The 16163-nt window shown below is 32.6% G+C and overlaps 1 protein-coding gene across 1 annotated transcript; it reads right to left on the bottom strand.

Annotated features, from left to right (window-relative positions):
* Positions 1 to 1537: 1537 nt before the first annotated feature.
* Positions 1538 to 16086, bottom strand: LOC111051312 (sideroflexin-1-like). Its single transcript, XM_039429441.1, has 9 exons — positions 15968 to 16086; positions 11744 to 11917; positions 10339 to 10509; positions 9312 to 9410; positions 8977 to 9052; positions 7673 to 7758; positions 6736 to 6863; positions 3645 to 3829; positions 1538 to 1750 (listed from the first exon to the last, which is right to left on the bottom strand). The coding sequence occupies exons 1-9, from the start codon at positions 16069 to 16071 to the stop codon at positions 1691 to 1693; spliced, it is 1083 nt and encodes a 360-aa protein (XP_039285375.1). The 5' UTR covers positions 16072 to 16086; the 3' UTR covers positions 1538 to 1690.
* Between the last annotated feature and the right edge of the window lie 77 nt (positions 16087 to 16163).

The following is a 16163-nucleotide window of genomic DNA, read 5'->3' as shown; positions in this document are numbered from 1 at the left end:
ATATGTTTAGATGTTTAGAATTTTATATGTTTGTATTTCACCGGATCTCGAAAACGGCTCTAACGATTCTCACGAAATTCAGAACATAGTAGGTTTATAATATAAAGATTCGATTGCACTAGGTCTCATCCCTGAGAGAACTCGCTGAAGGACATTAAAAGGATAATTATTATTCATCCTTGGAAAAACATCTGATAATAATTATTTCGTCGTCTGCTGGTGATGGAAGTGAGTGAGCGGGTTCATGTCTGTGGTACTGTGTCAAAATTATGACTCAGCTGTTGAACTTTTGTCGTCGTCGTCGTCTTCCGACAAGGATTAGGCGGCAATTTGCCTGTTCCGACTTCAAACTCACCATCACATCCATCTTTTACGGGGTCTGCCCACACTTCTCCTCCCAACCGGGTTATACAACATGACTGCCCTGGGAATCCTGTCGCTCTCCATCCTTTCAACATGATCTTTCCAGTTTTGTCGATTTTCTTCAATCTTCTTTGAACTTTTGTAATCATTCAATCAGGTAGCTAGATCCGGTTGCAAAAAAGCCGGGTTATTTTCAATCCTGATTAATTCCAGTAGGTCCATCTTTTTGAAATGGTCTCTGATTTGGTTCACGTGAAGTTAATCAGAATTAAAATTTAACCGGCTTTTGTGAGGGAAATTTTTGCATTCCTCTGGGAATTAATCTCAATTTACTGTTAGATGGACCATTTCTGTATGAATGTTATTATAATTTCTTCTTTCGTAATAAATTTGTTATGCTCATGTACTCCAGAGCGAAGCTCGGTCCCCGATATTAGAATTTCTATAAGAAGTATTTCGTTATGAAAAACAAAATTTATCAAATTAATAAATTTACTTATTTTTTTTATATTTCAAATTCCAAGTTTGGAAATGAATACAGTAACATGATAGAGGTAGAGAATAGAAGCTTACAACACTGATTTTTCTTTATTCTTCTCAATTCCATCAAATATAAATTATATAATTTTGCTGTTAACATTCATAATAGGTACCCACGGAGTAATAAAAGAGCATATGAAACTGCCTCATAGAATAATAATAATTGCAGCGAAATTTTGCGATGCTAAGGCGAGGCTGCGGTTTCTTCGGCTTCGTTCGTTGACAATCGGTAGTTTCTGTTCAGTTATGAAATCAAAAGTGATCATGTTATTTGCTTTCAGTTTGATTATAACAAATAATAGCTTATTTGGAACTTGTTGACTGGCATCTATGGAGAACCCTTGCCTATTCTAGAATCTTAAGTACAACCGAAGCCTATCACTTACGTTAGGATGCGATAACAATCATCATCTACTTTTATATTCCTTATCATCTACTTGTACTCTACCACCTCCCACTTCTCATCGCACTTGCCTAAACGTCAGAAGACTGCCACTTCTCCACCTCTGATTCTTTCTCCCATTTCATCATCTCATATTCAGCCCCACACACATCCCCGTATATAATTTCAATTTTCAAATGAGAGTACATTGATCTTAGGATAAGTGAGGGTATTGAAAGCTGTGTAAGTATATTTGTCAATAAATTTATGTATTTTGTCACTAGCCTAATACAGGAGATTGAACACTGGAAAAATAGTTTCTCCAAAAATAAAGTAAAAGTAAAAAATTCGGTACAGTATCAAGATGTCTGATGTAACAAATAGTGATCTAGTAGAACGCTCGATTCAGAGACCCTTGTTGTAATATGCAATCTCTGGTTTTGGAGTAATAGCCGTTGCAATATCCTGGAACAAAATCAAAATATCATTGTTGTTTTGCTTGCTAAAATTAACATTTTGTAATTATCATTGTTTGCTAAGTACGTTAAGTAAGTATAATTCTATCAGTTACTGATCTCTTTATCTCGATATTATTTGAGGGGGTCAGAATACAAGGGGTCCAAGTGACATTTTTCATTTTTTTCGAGTTAGCTACAGTAATCGATAGCTGAAAGTGGTAAAAATCTAGTATACAAGAGGTATAAGCGAGAGTCTAATCAGTGCTGACATCTGATGTAAAATTTTTAAACTACATTTTCAAACAGCTGTTTATTTGATTAAACAAGGGGTCCAAGTGACTTGCATCCCTTGTTTACAGGACAACGGTTGCTCGTATCCATCAAATTAAATTTAACTTTTAAAGCAATGTCACCAAGCAAAAGATACCTCAAGAACCAATAATTAGCGAATCAGATAATATTGCAATGAGGTTATCATTGTTTTATTGCTGGTAAATTTGATAGATTTATGTGTAGCTGGACAATAGAGTTTTGTTGGTTAAACAAGGGGTACAAGAGATACTTTTTATCACTATTTTGCTGATAATTGAGAAAGGAGAGCAATTTGAGACATGAAACTGTATGTTTGATTTGGTAAAAGTATACTGAATAGTTATAGGAATAAATGAATATCATTTCCATATTCATTTCATGAATGGAGAATTAATTAATTTAAGTAAACTTACTTTAGGCTCAATTTTCTCGAAACTAACAATATGTCACTTGGACCCCTTGTATTATAACCCCTTCATTTGAGATTAGCTTAGTTAATTTCCTCTTGCTGATCCTGTCTAAATACATGCCTGTATGAATGTGATGTATGAATGTAGGCTGCAATATATCTCTGTAAAGAGGGATATATGATAGAGCATACAAAGATGCCAGACGGATCAAACTTCTTCCAGGTAATGACGAATGCAGCAATACTAGAATCATGTTGCGATGCTCCAAACCTTTAGACTATATTTGTGGATACAATTATTACAAATCATATAAATTAATATGATCGGGATCGAACAAAACAGGCTTGGCCCAAAACTATTCTATTCTAGACTATATATAGAAGGATACGAGACTTGAAGTCCTCAATTGCTACTATGGAGGAACAATACTATAGTACGGTATATTGGTTATCTTATGCTCCTACTTGACAACGTTGAAAAAAGAATACCTAATAGATACTCTCTTTAGTTGAATGCTCCTTGATTAGTCATAATTTTTATTTTAGGATACCGGTACATTCCTGTAGCCTACTTTGAAAGTAGAGAACAAAAACTACCGCTTCTAAAACTTGAAAAATTGTTATCGAAGTCAACAAGAATAAATTCACACTATCGTCAATGATATGAATAAGATGAAAAAATTATTGTCTCATCTCATTAATCTCATCATGACAGTAGTTATTCCAAACTGAAGAATCATAGTTGCGATTACGTGTACAGCCTGGTTTATAATTTATATAATTCAGCTATATTATATATGTATTCCAATAGCATAAAACAAAAGTGCTACAAACAAAAATACCGTATGCACTACGATAACATTTTGTTCAACTATCTAATGCTTGAAATATATATTGAAACTTGAAATATATATTAAAACTTGAAAAAATACCGCATGCACTACGATAACATTTTGCTTAACTCTCTAATGCTTGGAATATTATATTGAAACTTGGAATATATATTGAAACTTGGAATATATATTGAAATTTGGAATATATATTGAAATTTGTAATACCTATATGAAGTTTTTTGTTTGAAAAATACGAACATAAAATATGCACTACGATACCATTTTGCTAAACAGAACTAATTAATGCTTGGAATATTTAAAGAGAGTAGAGACTTTATAAACTTTACCTGTATGGACTGTTCCAATTTGGCAATTAAGATCGGAGATTTCTGAGGGAACAATGCACAGCACATGGGTGTGGTGAAGGTGAGGAAGAAACCACAAAGAAGGAATTGCAGCGGTCCCACCATGCGGGGGTAACGAACGAATGTGCCCTTCCGTTCCAAACGATCAATTATTACTGGTGTGAGAACTGTACAGAACAACCAAGAATACATCTGTATATTAACTTAAACAAATCGATTCCTTTTCAATTAATGCAACAAATGATATATTATGTATAGCATAATTATTGCCAACCATTACTCTGTGATCAACAATTTATTATTCTTATTCTTAATTAATTTTATTATTCTTTATATAGCCTATTATTTAGATTATTAATCTATCGCAATAGCGTACAGCTTATATTGTCAAACTTCTCCTACTATGGTTTCTATGTTTCTACGAACTTTGTAATGAAATTACATTCCAAGAGATTGCAAGACATTGTAATATTACTTATCATTTAGAATACAGCACACGTCTCGAAATCTCGAGGGTATCTAAAATTCAAAGAAGTGAATAATAAATAAGAATATTTTTAGGTCCAGATGCACAAAATCCGATTTAATTTTAACCGTGATTGATTCCACGAGAAGCAATCAGAGAAGCCGTCTTATCAAAAAGGCCTTCTCTGATTGGTTCTCGTGAATTTAATGACTGTTAAAATTTAATCGGCTTTTGTGCAACCGGGCCATAATATTACTTTAACCAGATACGACATGTTGATTTAACCAAAATGATCAAATATGGGATGGAAATTCTTCCATTAGAGATTGACTCAGCTATTTGTGATTCCATACTCTATGTCTCGGTTGCATAAACTTTCTACTCGCAATATTTTTCCAAGTTTTTCGATTTGTATATCATCAAGCCATCAAAATAAAGAAGTTTTCTCAGGAAAACATTTTTTCCGATCATTACTTTTTGAGATATGAGCGCCTGAAGTTTGAATTTTTGGGACAGAACATTTCAAATTCAGTAAGAGATAAATCCATGAGATTTGGAGGATGGATTCTTCATGGTATTTTCGATCTACGATCTAGTAGAACAAAAAAAATCCAAAAATATCAATTTTTAGAAAAGTTATTCAATTTACCAAAAATAACCAAAAATGACACAACTAAAAGTTATTTTTTAGTAAATTGAATAAATATCTTAAAAATTGATTATTTCAGAAATTTTTTGTTTTACTAGATCAACAATACGGTACCATGAAGAATTCATCTTCTGAATCTCATGGATTTATCTCTTACCGAATTTGAGATGTTTTGTCCCAAAAATTCAATCTTCAGGCGCTCATATCTCAAAAAGTAGGTAATGATCGGAAAAAATTTATTTTTGAGAAAACTTTTCATTTTGATAGCTTTATGATATACAAATCGAAAAACTTTGAAAAATATCACGAGTAGAAACTTTATTTTTTGCCTTTGCACAGCCTTAAATTTCAAATTTGACATAACGTAACCATGCAACGAGAACTTATCAGAGCAGCCCTCTTTTCAAAAAAGCCTCCTCTATTTATGATTGTTTCTCGTGGAATTTAATCTTGATTAAAATCTTTCAGGCTCTTTTGCAAACGCGTTTATGTCCATAGGACAGCTTTTGCTGTAGTGAATATTGTGACAACTTTCGCTGTAATGAATATTGCATGACCTGATAGACGAATATCCACCTCACTGAAGACTCATAAAATAAAGTATATCTCCGTAAAGTCAGAGAGATACTGGTACTATGAATATAAAGCTCTGAACCTCTGAGTGAACTGACGAAATGTATATTTGAAAAATGTCAAGTGTAAAATTTTATCGATTCACAGAGCTTTCGTGTTAAAGAGTAGAGTGATTACAATCTCTCAAACACGAGCAGATGAGCACGCAACCAGTAGGGGAGGGGGATTAGGATGGTTCAGTACTTTCCTCTTTCAAACTAGAAAGATGAAGATATAATCCATGTAGCCTAATAAGGTAAATAAATAGCTACTGAATATTTTATCAATATGGATCTAGATATCACGTGATGAATTCAAATTTCCACGTTTTATCTAATATTGACATTAGCAATGATACTACATAGAATAAGGACACATATATTTTAGCTTCAAATTGATAGTGAGAAACTCAAATTTAAAATTCAAGGATATCAAATATCATATGGGAATAATGTTCCGTCTGAGGCTCTGAGCATTTAACAGTGTATTTTCTCTACATGATAATATTATTAAATAGAATTTGAAATTTCATAAATGACTTATAGTTTTAATCCATGAAACTTCGATCTTTTATTGTGAATTTCAAAATACTTCTAATTATTAATTATGTTTCTCTGTGTTAGAATTTTGCGGAGTTTTCCCCCGTACCCCGTACCAGATACTAATAGCATTTCTCAGTTCACCTCACACTCTTTCATTGTAAGGGCCAAGCCACATGAAGCGTTTTTGAACTGGCGGCGGACGAGTCGGCAGGGCAGGAAGCTCTCCGATTGCTGATTATCAGCTGATTGGCGTGATGTTCGGGAATCAGCTGATAATCAGCTGATCGGAGAGCTTCCTCCCGAACATCACGCAAATCAGCTGATAATCAGCCAATCGGAGAGCTTCCTGCCCTGCCGACTCGTCCGCCGCCAGTTCAAAAGCATCTTTAAAAAAACGCTCCATGTGGCTTAACCCTAAATCTTTACTTTATGCCTGAATACTCTCTTCCAGTGTTTATGAAAATCACCTTATTGTAACATCTATAGAACTATTACTATAGGATGCTTCTTCCATACGGTAGGTGTTGTTCTTTATTTTTTTTTTTTTGAAGCTAAAAATTGATACAATAAACTATCTAGACACAAATTTTGTGAAGTAGTAAACAACTACAAGACTCAACCTATTTCGGACTCTGTGTAATCTTATCTAAATTTGGAAGAGGAATAGCACAAGGTTACCTCATTTTTCCTCTCCCTATCATTTTGATGATGTACTTATTGTATGAATCAATGAAGAATAAAGGATAAATTCATAAACACAACAGAAAATACATTATACGAATTAGTATAAATTTCGATTCTCACCCATTCCTGGAGATGCCATCAAAATTCTGCTGAAAACCACCGCAGAAATTCCTATTTTGGCTGCAGTGGGCGAATCACCCAAGTGGTTGTTATTGTCATCAAATACAGAAATTCCATCTCTGATCTCCCTATATCCAGTAGTATAAGAAAACAATTAATTATTATTGAATTTGAATTCATTTTGATTGGGATATCTAGTACCGTAGGCCTAATCGTTTTCAATGTAAACCATAATATACTGCTCATGAGATGCTCTTTACTCCTGTAGGTGGGCCTACTATTTTAATTTAAGTTACTACCTATATTAGCATCTTAATATATGTAACACTAGTTCGCCTCCATGGTGCACAATATTGGGTAACGCTAAATGGACTAGCAAATAACGGCGGTCAGACAAACTTATGTTCTCCTGGCCGAAAACTACACAACATCTCAAAGAATTTGGGAATATATACAGTGTATTTGAGACTTATGAGCTACCGGTATTTTATATTTATTGTCTACCTTTCTGCCATACGCTAAATAATAATATTATCGTCTTTGAATTGTTAAAGATAACTTACAATTTTTGGTAATGCCATTATCAATTGTAGAAACACAATCTTTCTCATAGATCTTTACCATAAATTTCAATCATAATACTTTATTAATATTACAAACTTCCTTTATCAAATCTATATCCTTCAGTACCTATCGATATGGCGATACTTTCTTCGTGGTTTGTCATCTCATCCAATTCACAATACACATTATTGAACCATGAATAAATTGTATTATTTATCAGATTCCATCCATTATATTGAATATAGGGTTTTGTAGAGTCATTATACAATATTGAATTAAATCATTATAAATTGAGTTGGAAGAGACGAATGTTTGAATTGTAAAATGCACCATCATTGAGTGGGAAGAGAATATCGAGGGTGTTATTACTTACTTATATCTCATCAATGGAATATTGATACAATTAGCAGCCGCTACAGCAGCGAATGGAACCAGTCTTCCGACCAGAGGAGGTGCTGTCTGAAATCCATAAACAAAGACTTGAGCGGAATAATAATGATTTATTAATTCATCAATAATTGAGCAGATATTGATTAGGCTTCAGGCTCATTTCGAGAATATACATAAGTCATTTGTTTATTATTTTCATGATATTATAATCGAATTGAATTGAAAAAAATGTAGTTCAATTATTTTGTCATCTTTTTGTGTAGTTGAGAAGTTGATATTCTGGTAATTATTCATATTGAATGAAAAAGATTAAGAAATTGTCAAAAAACCACAGATTTATTGATACCGGTACTTAGAAAGACCGGTTTCGGTTATCACACCATTGTCAATCTCTGATAAACTAAAACTAAATACAAGAGCAGCAGAACTTATGCTAGTAGACGATTACTGCTATTGGTCAAGGGCATGAACGCCTGCCATTGGCCCAGCTAGACAGTCTCCTCCCACTCAACGGTGTGACAAAATGGCGGCTTAAGCGATTCTGTTGCAACTGAAACCGGTCTTTTTAAGTATCAATAAATCTGTGGTTTTTCGACAATTTCTTAGTCTTTTTCATTCAATATTTTGTCATCATTATAGCCTATACAGTATATATATATATATATATATATATATATATTATATATATATATATATATTATATATATATATATATATATATACGGTACGTAATATTGTATAAAATGATTTATGAATTTTATTTTCTAACACTCTTTAAATTTATCCTCTATTGAGGAAATATAGTGAGCCTGGACATGATTATTCATTTCCACTGGAAAAATCGCAGTGTTGTATATTGAGAGGCCTACAGAATGAGATAATCCTCCATTGGATTTCATCTGGAGTTCAGTTTCCTCAGTCTGGAGATGACCAAAAACAACAGGTTGAAACTTTATCACTGCTAAAAAGTAAGTGTTTCCACTTCAAAAGTGTTTTTAATTTCAAGTTTAAATTGATAATGGAGAAGGAAATGGATTCACAACGCAATAATCACTCCTCCATTATTCAACTAGTGATTCCCAAAATTTATATTCTCTATTCCAGTATCCTATCTTTTTTAGATGAATTTCCCACCAGTTACTTCCTTAGGCTGTTTCATAATTAAGTATTTCAGTACATGAAATTACAAAAACAATACAATAAGAATAATAAAAATATTTTCAGTGGGAGCTCTATGGATTGTTGAATAATATTCATGAATCATATTCTGAAATAGGCTATATTTACCTTGACTAGTTTGTTCAAGCTGAGGGCTGTAACCAGTGCTCCACCAGTAGCAGATAGATATGACTTCGCCACTTGGCTGGAAAAAATCTAAATTAGACTGTGTGGTACTTTGAATAAAAAATTGAACCAATCAAATTCAATTGTTCATCAGACTCTCAATCGTATACAAAACACTACTAACAACAATATTTATAAACAATTACAAACAATAAATGAATACAACAATTACAACCTTTTTATCTCTCTCATTAATTTAATTGATAAGTTTTACCAAAAGATAGGAAACTCATTTATTGACCAGTATAGGCTGCCATTAGTTTTCTGTAGATACTCACTCAAGGGGCATTGGTGAAGAGCCGCTCCGATTGGTGTAATTGACCAGTGCATTGAAAGATTGGTTCACCCACTGCCAGAATACTACCGCAGGTGCTGTTCTGAAAACAATTCAATAGATCCTATTTAGTGAGTCAATTTTCATCTATTGATACAATAAGACTGTATGGCGAAGTTGATATATTATATTGATGCGTTCGCATCTATATGTAGAAAACTCCTTTATTTGTAATTTGGTGTCCAAAATCTTCAAGCTATTATTTTTTATGGTTTATAAAATTAAGAAATTATAAGATTTATTGGAAATTGAACACTACTGAAACTCTTATCCACTAGGAATTCTGAGTGACCTCTGGGTGGCTCAGGTTTGGGATCAGAGTTTTCAGCTCGCACCTGATCAATTTCAGAGACTCTAAAATCCTCTATGAAAAATACGTAGCCCAAGTTTACTGCAAATTTATTTCGCGAGTAGAATTGAAATGAGATTTTATCAATCATCATTACTTGAACTAACAGATAACACTTTTCGTGTAGTTGAATTTATTAAAAATTATATATTGACCTTCAATTAGCCTAGGTATTTATTGTACATTTACTACCGTACACATTCCAATATAATCTCATTTTTTTCAGGATTTCATAGTCCAATGATTTTATTCCATCTAACTTGTTTACATTTGTAGGTCCTATTCTATAAACGAATCAAATATTGCCTTCCATTTAAAGTTTAAATTTTTTTAGGAAAGTCATCCATTGTTAGTTGATGTGATGAATTATTCTATTCAATTATTGTTCTCCAAAACATTTAATCTATGTAAGAGCATGACTTTCTATCAAAACAAAATTCAGCATTATTTAAAAATTGCTATCTGTGTAGTATCCAAAAAAATGAATTGTATTTTTCCAAATAATCAAAATATATTTTATCATTTTCACCTGTAATTAGGTAGACTGTAGGTAACATATTATTATTGTTGCACAGGTAAACTTCAACTTGTCAACATTGTGAATAAATAGCGTGATACTTACTTGTAGAACGTGATCATGCATGCAGTTATGACCATGTTCATTGGAACTTGTGCTGACATTCGACCAATGATAATCATCTTTTCCCCCGTTTCAGGGTGGAACGCTGAGTCCACCAGATCTTTTGCTCTGTACAATTCCTCTAATGAGACACCCGGTAATTTTCCTCCAGCTCTGAAAAATAATGTTGGATGAATTTAAAAAGGGACAGTTTAGAGCATGAGCCTGTTGTGCCTTCTCATAAAAGTGCACCTAATAATAATATTATTGTACATGATTATATAAATAAGTAATTCATAGTAGGTATTGGTAACCTACGTTCCAAAAACATTTCAAATACATTCTTACTGCTTATATTTAGGTACTGTTATATGTTTTTACTTATCCATTATTAATCTTACTCTTCCATTTTTTAATAATATTATTAATGTGGAATTGTGTGTAATATAATGCATGATAATTATCAAATGTCTGTAATTTAATGCATTTTACCTGAGTACAGGTTTGCTTTCTCATTGGTTTGGTATCTCATTGAACTTTGATTACAAATTTCCTTATAAATTTTAGTATTAGGCTTTAATAATGATCCTGAGTGAAAAATAATATGCTTTGGAATATTGTAATAAAGTTATTTCATTCATCCATATCAATTTCCCATCACATATTCAATATTATTTTACACACTTTTCCACCTGAGTGAATATGCTTTGGAATATTGTAATAGAGTTCTTTTTATTCATCCATATCATTTTCCATTATATATTTATTATTTTACACAATAACTTTGATATCTACTTTGAAAATTTTTTACACATCAAACACGTGAATACATAATGTATATTTATATAAATTAAAATTTCAATTTTGCATATCTTCAAGTGCTATTGAAGGTAAAATTACAGCGTTTTCAGCTTTTATTGGTGAGGAGTCCCTTCCGAGTGAAAATAGTCAATAATTTAATCTTATATTGTAAAAATATAATGAATTAAGAATATCGACTACTTTGTTATCAACTATGGCATCATAATTGATAAGTCAGTGCGCAATAACTCAACAACAGACCTATAGCTTAGTAGTTCTTGTTGATGGTCCAACCTTTTTTACACCGTAGGTGTGTAGAATAGAATATGGTTTTCCTACACTATATTTATAGAAAAATTGGAAGTAGAAATAATAGTTTTCCACTTGAATGGTACGTGGATCATATCATAATTAAATGGATCATTTATTAAAGTTTATATAATAATATCAAATTTAAAAGTCTTCAAATCTTCCAGTGCTCATTCAAAGAGAATATTCATTTCCATGACAGATGCAGTATCAAACATAGAAACATGGAAGTTGATAAAACGATAATTTTTATATTTCAAGATGTTTCCTACCTTTACTGATTTTAATTTTTACTTACTTGTATGTGTCAACTATTTGTTTGCATTGGTCCAAGCGCTTGGATGTTGTGAACAGGTTGAGTGGATTTGTAGTGTTGAAAAAGTACTGTGCCCGACCCCAGTACGTGTTCTGATCCCATCTTGGCACATCCAGGTTTATTCGTATCTCATCTGCCATTTGAGGAAGTAAACTTCTAAAAAACACAAATTGAAATAATTTAAATAATCAAATAGAAATATTGTGTTTCAACACAACTGTACTGTAATGTGATTAATGATATTGTCTTTTTTCTTTGGGGTACCTTTTAAATTTTTTTATCACAACATGTTTCGGACATTAATGCCATTTTCAACTTGAATAATGATTATTTGAATGTAATGCTAGGTAGTAGAGAAATATGAAATTGAATAGGATTTTCAAGACGAAGAAAAATAAAATAAATCACTATCAGGAATAAGATTGGAATAATGAGATTAAGTTTGAGTGATATCACTGCTGAGCATTTCCTCATTGAAATTAAATTACATTTTCCTTTCTCCACTGATAAGCTGAAACACTTTTGTAATTCAGTTGTATTAATCCTTTCTCAAATAAAATGATTACATTATTTCTAAATTTCTATGAACAAAAGAATTGACGTTTTTAAATTAATTTGAGGCTAGTTATTGACAAATCTATTCAAATATATTCTGATGAGCCGAACAATTTTAACGATAGAAGCAATAAAGTCGACTTGTGTAAAATCAGTTTTATTATTCTATGACGATGATATTATAATTTTAATAGACTATAGGCCTACTGTTTAATAATTTTATACTGCAAAAGGTTTTTATTACCATGTAATTAGATTTCAGTTCTATATAATGGAGTAATTGTTAAGGTACTATATGGCAGTAATAGTTACAGTATATTTTTGCTTAATCACCTTGATTGGTAAACTACCTACTTGAATAAAATGCTAAATCGATCAAGTAAACTCTTAATACATTTTCCCTTCATAGACGCTTTATTTCGCGTTGATTTTTCATGATGATCATGATGAGTTTTGCGTTTATTGTTATGATGATGATAATAGAAATTCTAAAATTCAAACCTTCTCACTAGATCCTGTTAAGATTCAAACAATCCTCCGTGTACAAGCAAACACAGTAATACTGCTTTTTACAAATCAAATACATAACCAGTTTTACAGATCAGTTTCATAAACTGTCCTTATCGTATTATAATGTCATGAGGTCAAACCTTGAGAAATATTCAAATCAGTATAATTTCGTTCTTTGGAGCGAATTAGATACGGTTGCCCAATTCAAATACGTTTCATTTAATTTTTCACATGAAATATGTTTAGGGTATTTTAAGAATGTCATTTGATAAGCATTTCTTCTATTAGAAGTGATTTCTTTCGTATATTGTTCTATTAGAATAAGTTTGTATTATTCTATTAATTTCAACCACCGTGCATGATTTAATGGTTATAACTTTTTTATGCTAGTTTTGGATAGCTTTTTTATACCCTTCTACCCAGCAATTCGATTGTATCTCTGGTATACCTATGAACCCCTGACTGGGTCATTTAACTCATCTGAGAAAAAAGTTGAGATTTTTGGAAAATAATAATTTTGAACTTCTTCAACAGGATAATGTTTTTGTTGGAACATGATTTCAACACAGTGACTGCAACTTGCTGATGTACAATAATATTATTATATAGTACAAATGTATCTTTGAAATGTTACACAGCTAATAATAAATTCGATTATTGCCTCACACCAGTAATTCTTTAGTCCCCTGTTAAAAAATAGCAGAGCAAAATGATTGGGCAGTAGATAAAAAATTAATGTATGATAAGTATTTTTTTGCGTGTTCTCCTATTCATATATAATTCAAATACCCGAGGGTGATGCCTGAGTAGGTATATAATGGCAGGGTTCCCCTCATGAGTCATGACCAATGTTTTATTTTTTTTTTAAACTTCGATCTTAGCCAACAGGCCGAGAAGCGATGTGATGCAGCCCCCCCCCCTTTCCATATAATTATTAGTAGGCTATGCACCAGCGTTTCCATAAATATTAGAGATTAGAGCAAGCATTTATAAAAAAGTTTGTCAGTCATTGTCACATTTTTGGGACCATAAAAATTTGCTTTAAAACCCTACAAAAAAATTCAATGATGTGTCATAGTAAACCCACTCCCCTCTACTTATAAGCAACACTGGTAGGTACCGTATATGCCCAATGTATTGGGAAGGATGATTTTATAATGAGTGGATCTTTTTTCAACAGGTGGTTTCCATAGAAAAAACTTAGTAGCCTATACTCAGGGTTCCGAACCACCGACTACAAACAGGTGTTTGGTGTTCCATTTGACATTATTGAATCTAAACCCCCAACCGATATCGATATCGACCGAGGAGATACTGTATCAGTGTCGTGTTGGTGTGGTGTTGGTCGGATTGGGATCAGTGAGAGGGACAAATCCACTTTCGTATCAGGATCACAATTTTTATGTATCATGCCAGTCTCCCGTATCTTTGTAACTGTATCATTTCACGGCCAGCTGTATCTGATAGTGAATCCACCTGACCAATAACTAATTATTAACCAAATTATAGGAATTCCAGGAGAAATACCATATGATTCCTTAACTTTGAATATTTTTATCAATTTTTTTCGTTGATAGTGGGAGATTCATGAATTTTTATTGAATTATTTAAAATAATACGTTTTAAAGTTTTCTATCTAGCATTATTAGAATGATTTTTGTTATTTGTCAGATAATTAAAGGTCATTAGGTTTTACCAGACCCTCAAGTCTTCGCAATTGTGATTTATTACTCAAGTTATATAATATGGAAACTTATAATAAAATAGTGAGTTATCAATATTAAATGAATAATAGTCTAATAATAATTAGGCTTATAATGATAAATTGTTATAGGCTTAGACAATATTTTAAAGTAAGAATTTTTGCAACATGATTAACTTGATGAACAACATTTTACAATTTGGCTAACTTTCATTTCTACTCTGAACAATGTTAAACAATATTATTAATCTTTTTAAGTGAGTCGAAACTCATCAATTAATGTAACAAAACAGTATGTTCCTTTTCATTTTTATTTCGCCAAGGGATATGCCCACATGACGAGCTCCTAGCTTGTGCATTGGGGAAAAAGGCGGATGATAATGAAAGATGATTAGACCTACTTTCAAGTAGGCTCCGAACCACAGTGAAGCAGTTTTGAAACGCATAAACATACTTAGAATAATCAGCTTTGCAAGTGGTCACCCTTACAACGGGAGTTGCAGACGCATAGATCTCAACTTATTTCATCGATACTTGAATTCTTCGTCCTTGACCGGGAGAACCGGATAGACTGTGTCAGGGAGTTCAGGGGGTCACCCCTCAGACTCTGGGATGGCGGCTGTTTGTGTTTGAGTATAGGGGCTCATCCACTAGTTCTGCCAATGAGTATAATGGCCGTTGTATTAGGCGTTCTTGATAGCGTATCAGTGCAAATACATAGCTAATCGCTTCCCAAATTATTGTTCTTCGTTGCCCGTTTTGTTAGGTAGTTTAATTTGTGATAAGGTGCCTGAAACCTTGTTCAAATCTCACACCCAAGTATTGTCAGATTCTCACAATCTGAGAATCCTAGACAATCAACAATAAATTCTTGCTGATTTGAGCCCGGTTGAAAACATACTAGTGATGCTTCATAATAGCTGCTCAGCCACACTCGATTCATTAATGATATGACTTAATTCAATCATTGAATGAATCTATAGACGGCAGCTGCTCCATTTTGAGTTTTTATTGCGGATAATACCCACATGAGCTCTTTGCTTGTGCGTGGGTAATGGGCCGAGCGAGGGTGAGTTATGAGATGATCAAACGTCCATGCCTAATCGATGGGATTTGGTTGGATTCGAACCCGCGGCTAGGTAGCACTAGCAGACTCAAGGGTGCAACGCCTAAGTCAACTAGGTTATCTGGAGTTTTACACAGTATGCATTTCATCAACAAGTCAGACCATGGAAGGTGAATTTTGTGAGCTATGTAAACTGAAAAATAAAGTCTGTAAGTGTCATCTTGAATTATAGATTATGGACTGAGTTTTAAAAAGAAAAAGTCAAACTTAGTTATAATTTTAAACTATTTGTTGAATTCATAAATATTAGTTTATATAAATATCATAATGGCAGCTGACGTTAGCATTATAAAGAGATAAACCTAATACTCACTTGATTTTGTAGTCAAGATTTTCAAAATGCAGAGAGAAGAGAATTATTTTTCCAACATTGGTAACTGTGTGTTCTACTACTGAAAAAAAATTATCACTACTCATTTCATGCGCGTGACTGATGAGTTTTCAACGCTACATTACAGATCTTTGTATCTCTGTAGGCCTACACCAATGAACATTTTTTCTTATAAATA

The sequence above is a fragment of the Nilaparvata lugens genome, chromosome 1 (assembly GCF_014356525.2).
Source record: "Nilaparvata lugens isolate BPH chromosome 1, ASM1435652v1, whole genome shotgun sequence".
NCBI lineage: Eukaryota > Metazoa > Arthropoda > Insecta > Hemiptera > Delphacidae > Nilaparvata > Nilaparvata lugens.
This window is presented reverse-complemented; position numbering and strand designations above follow the sequence as displayed.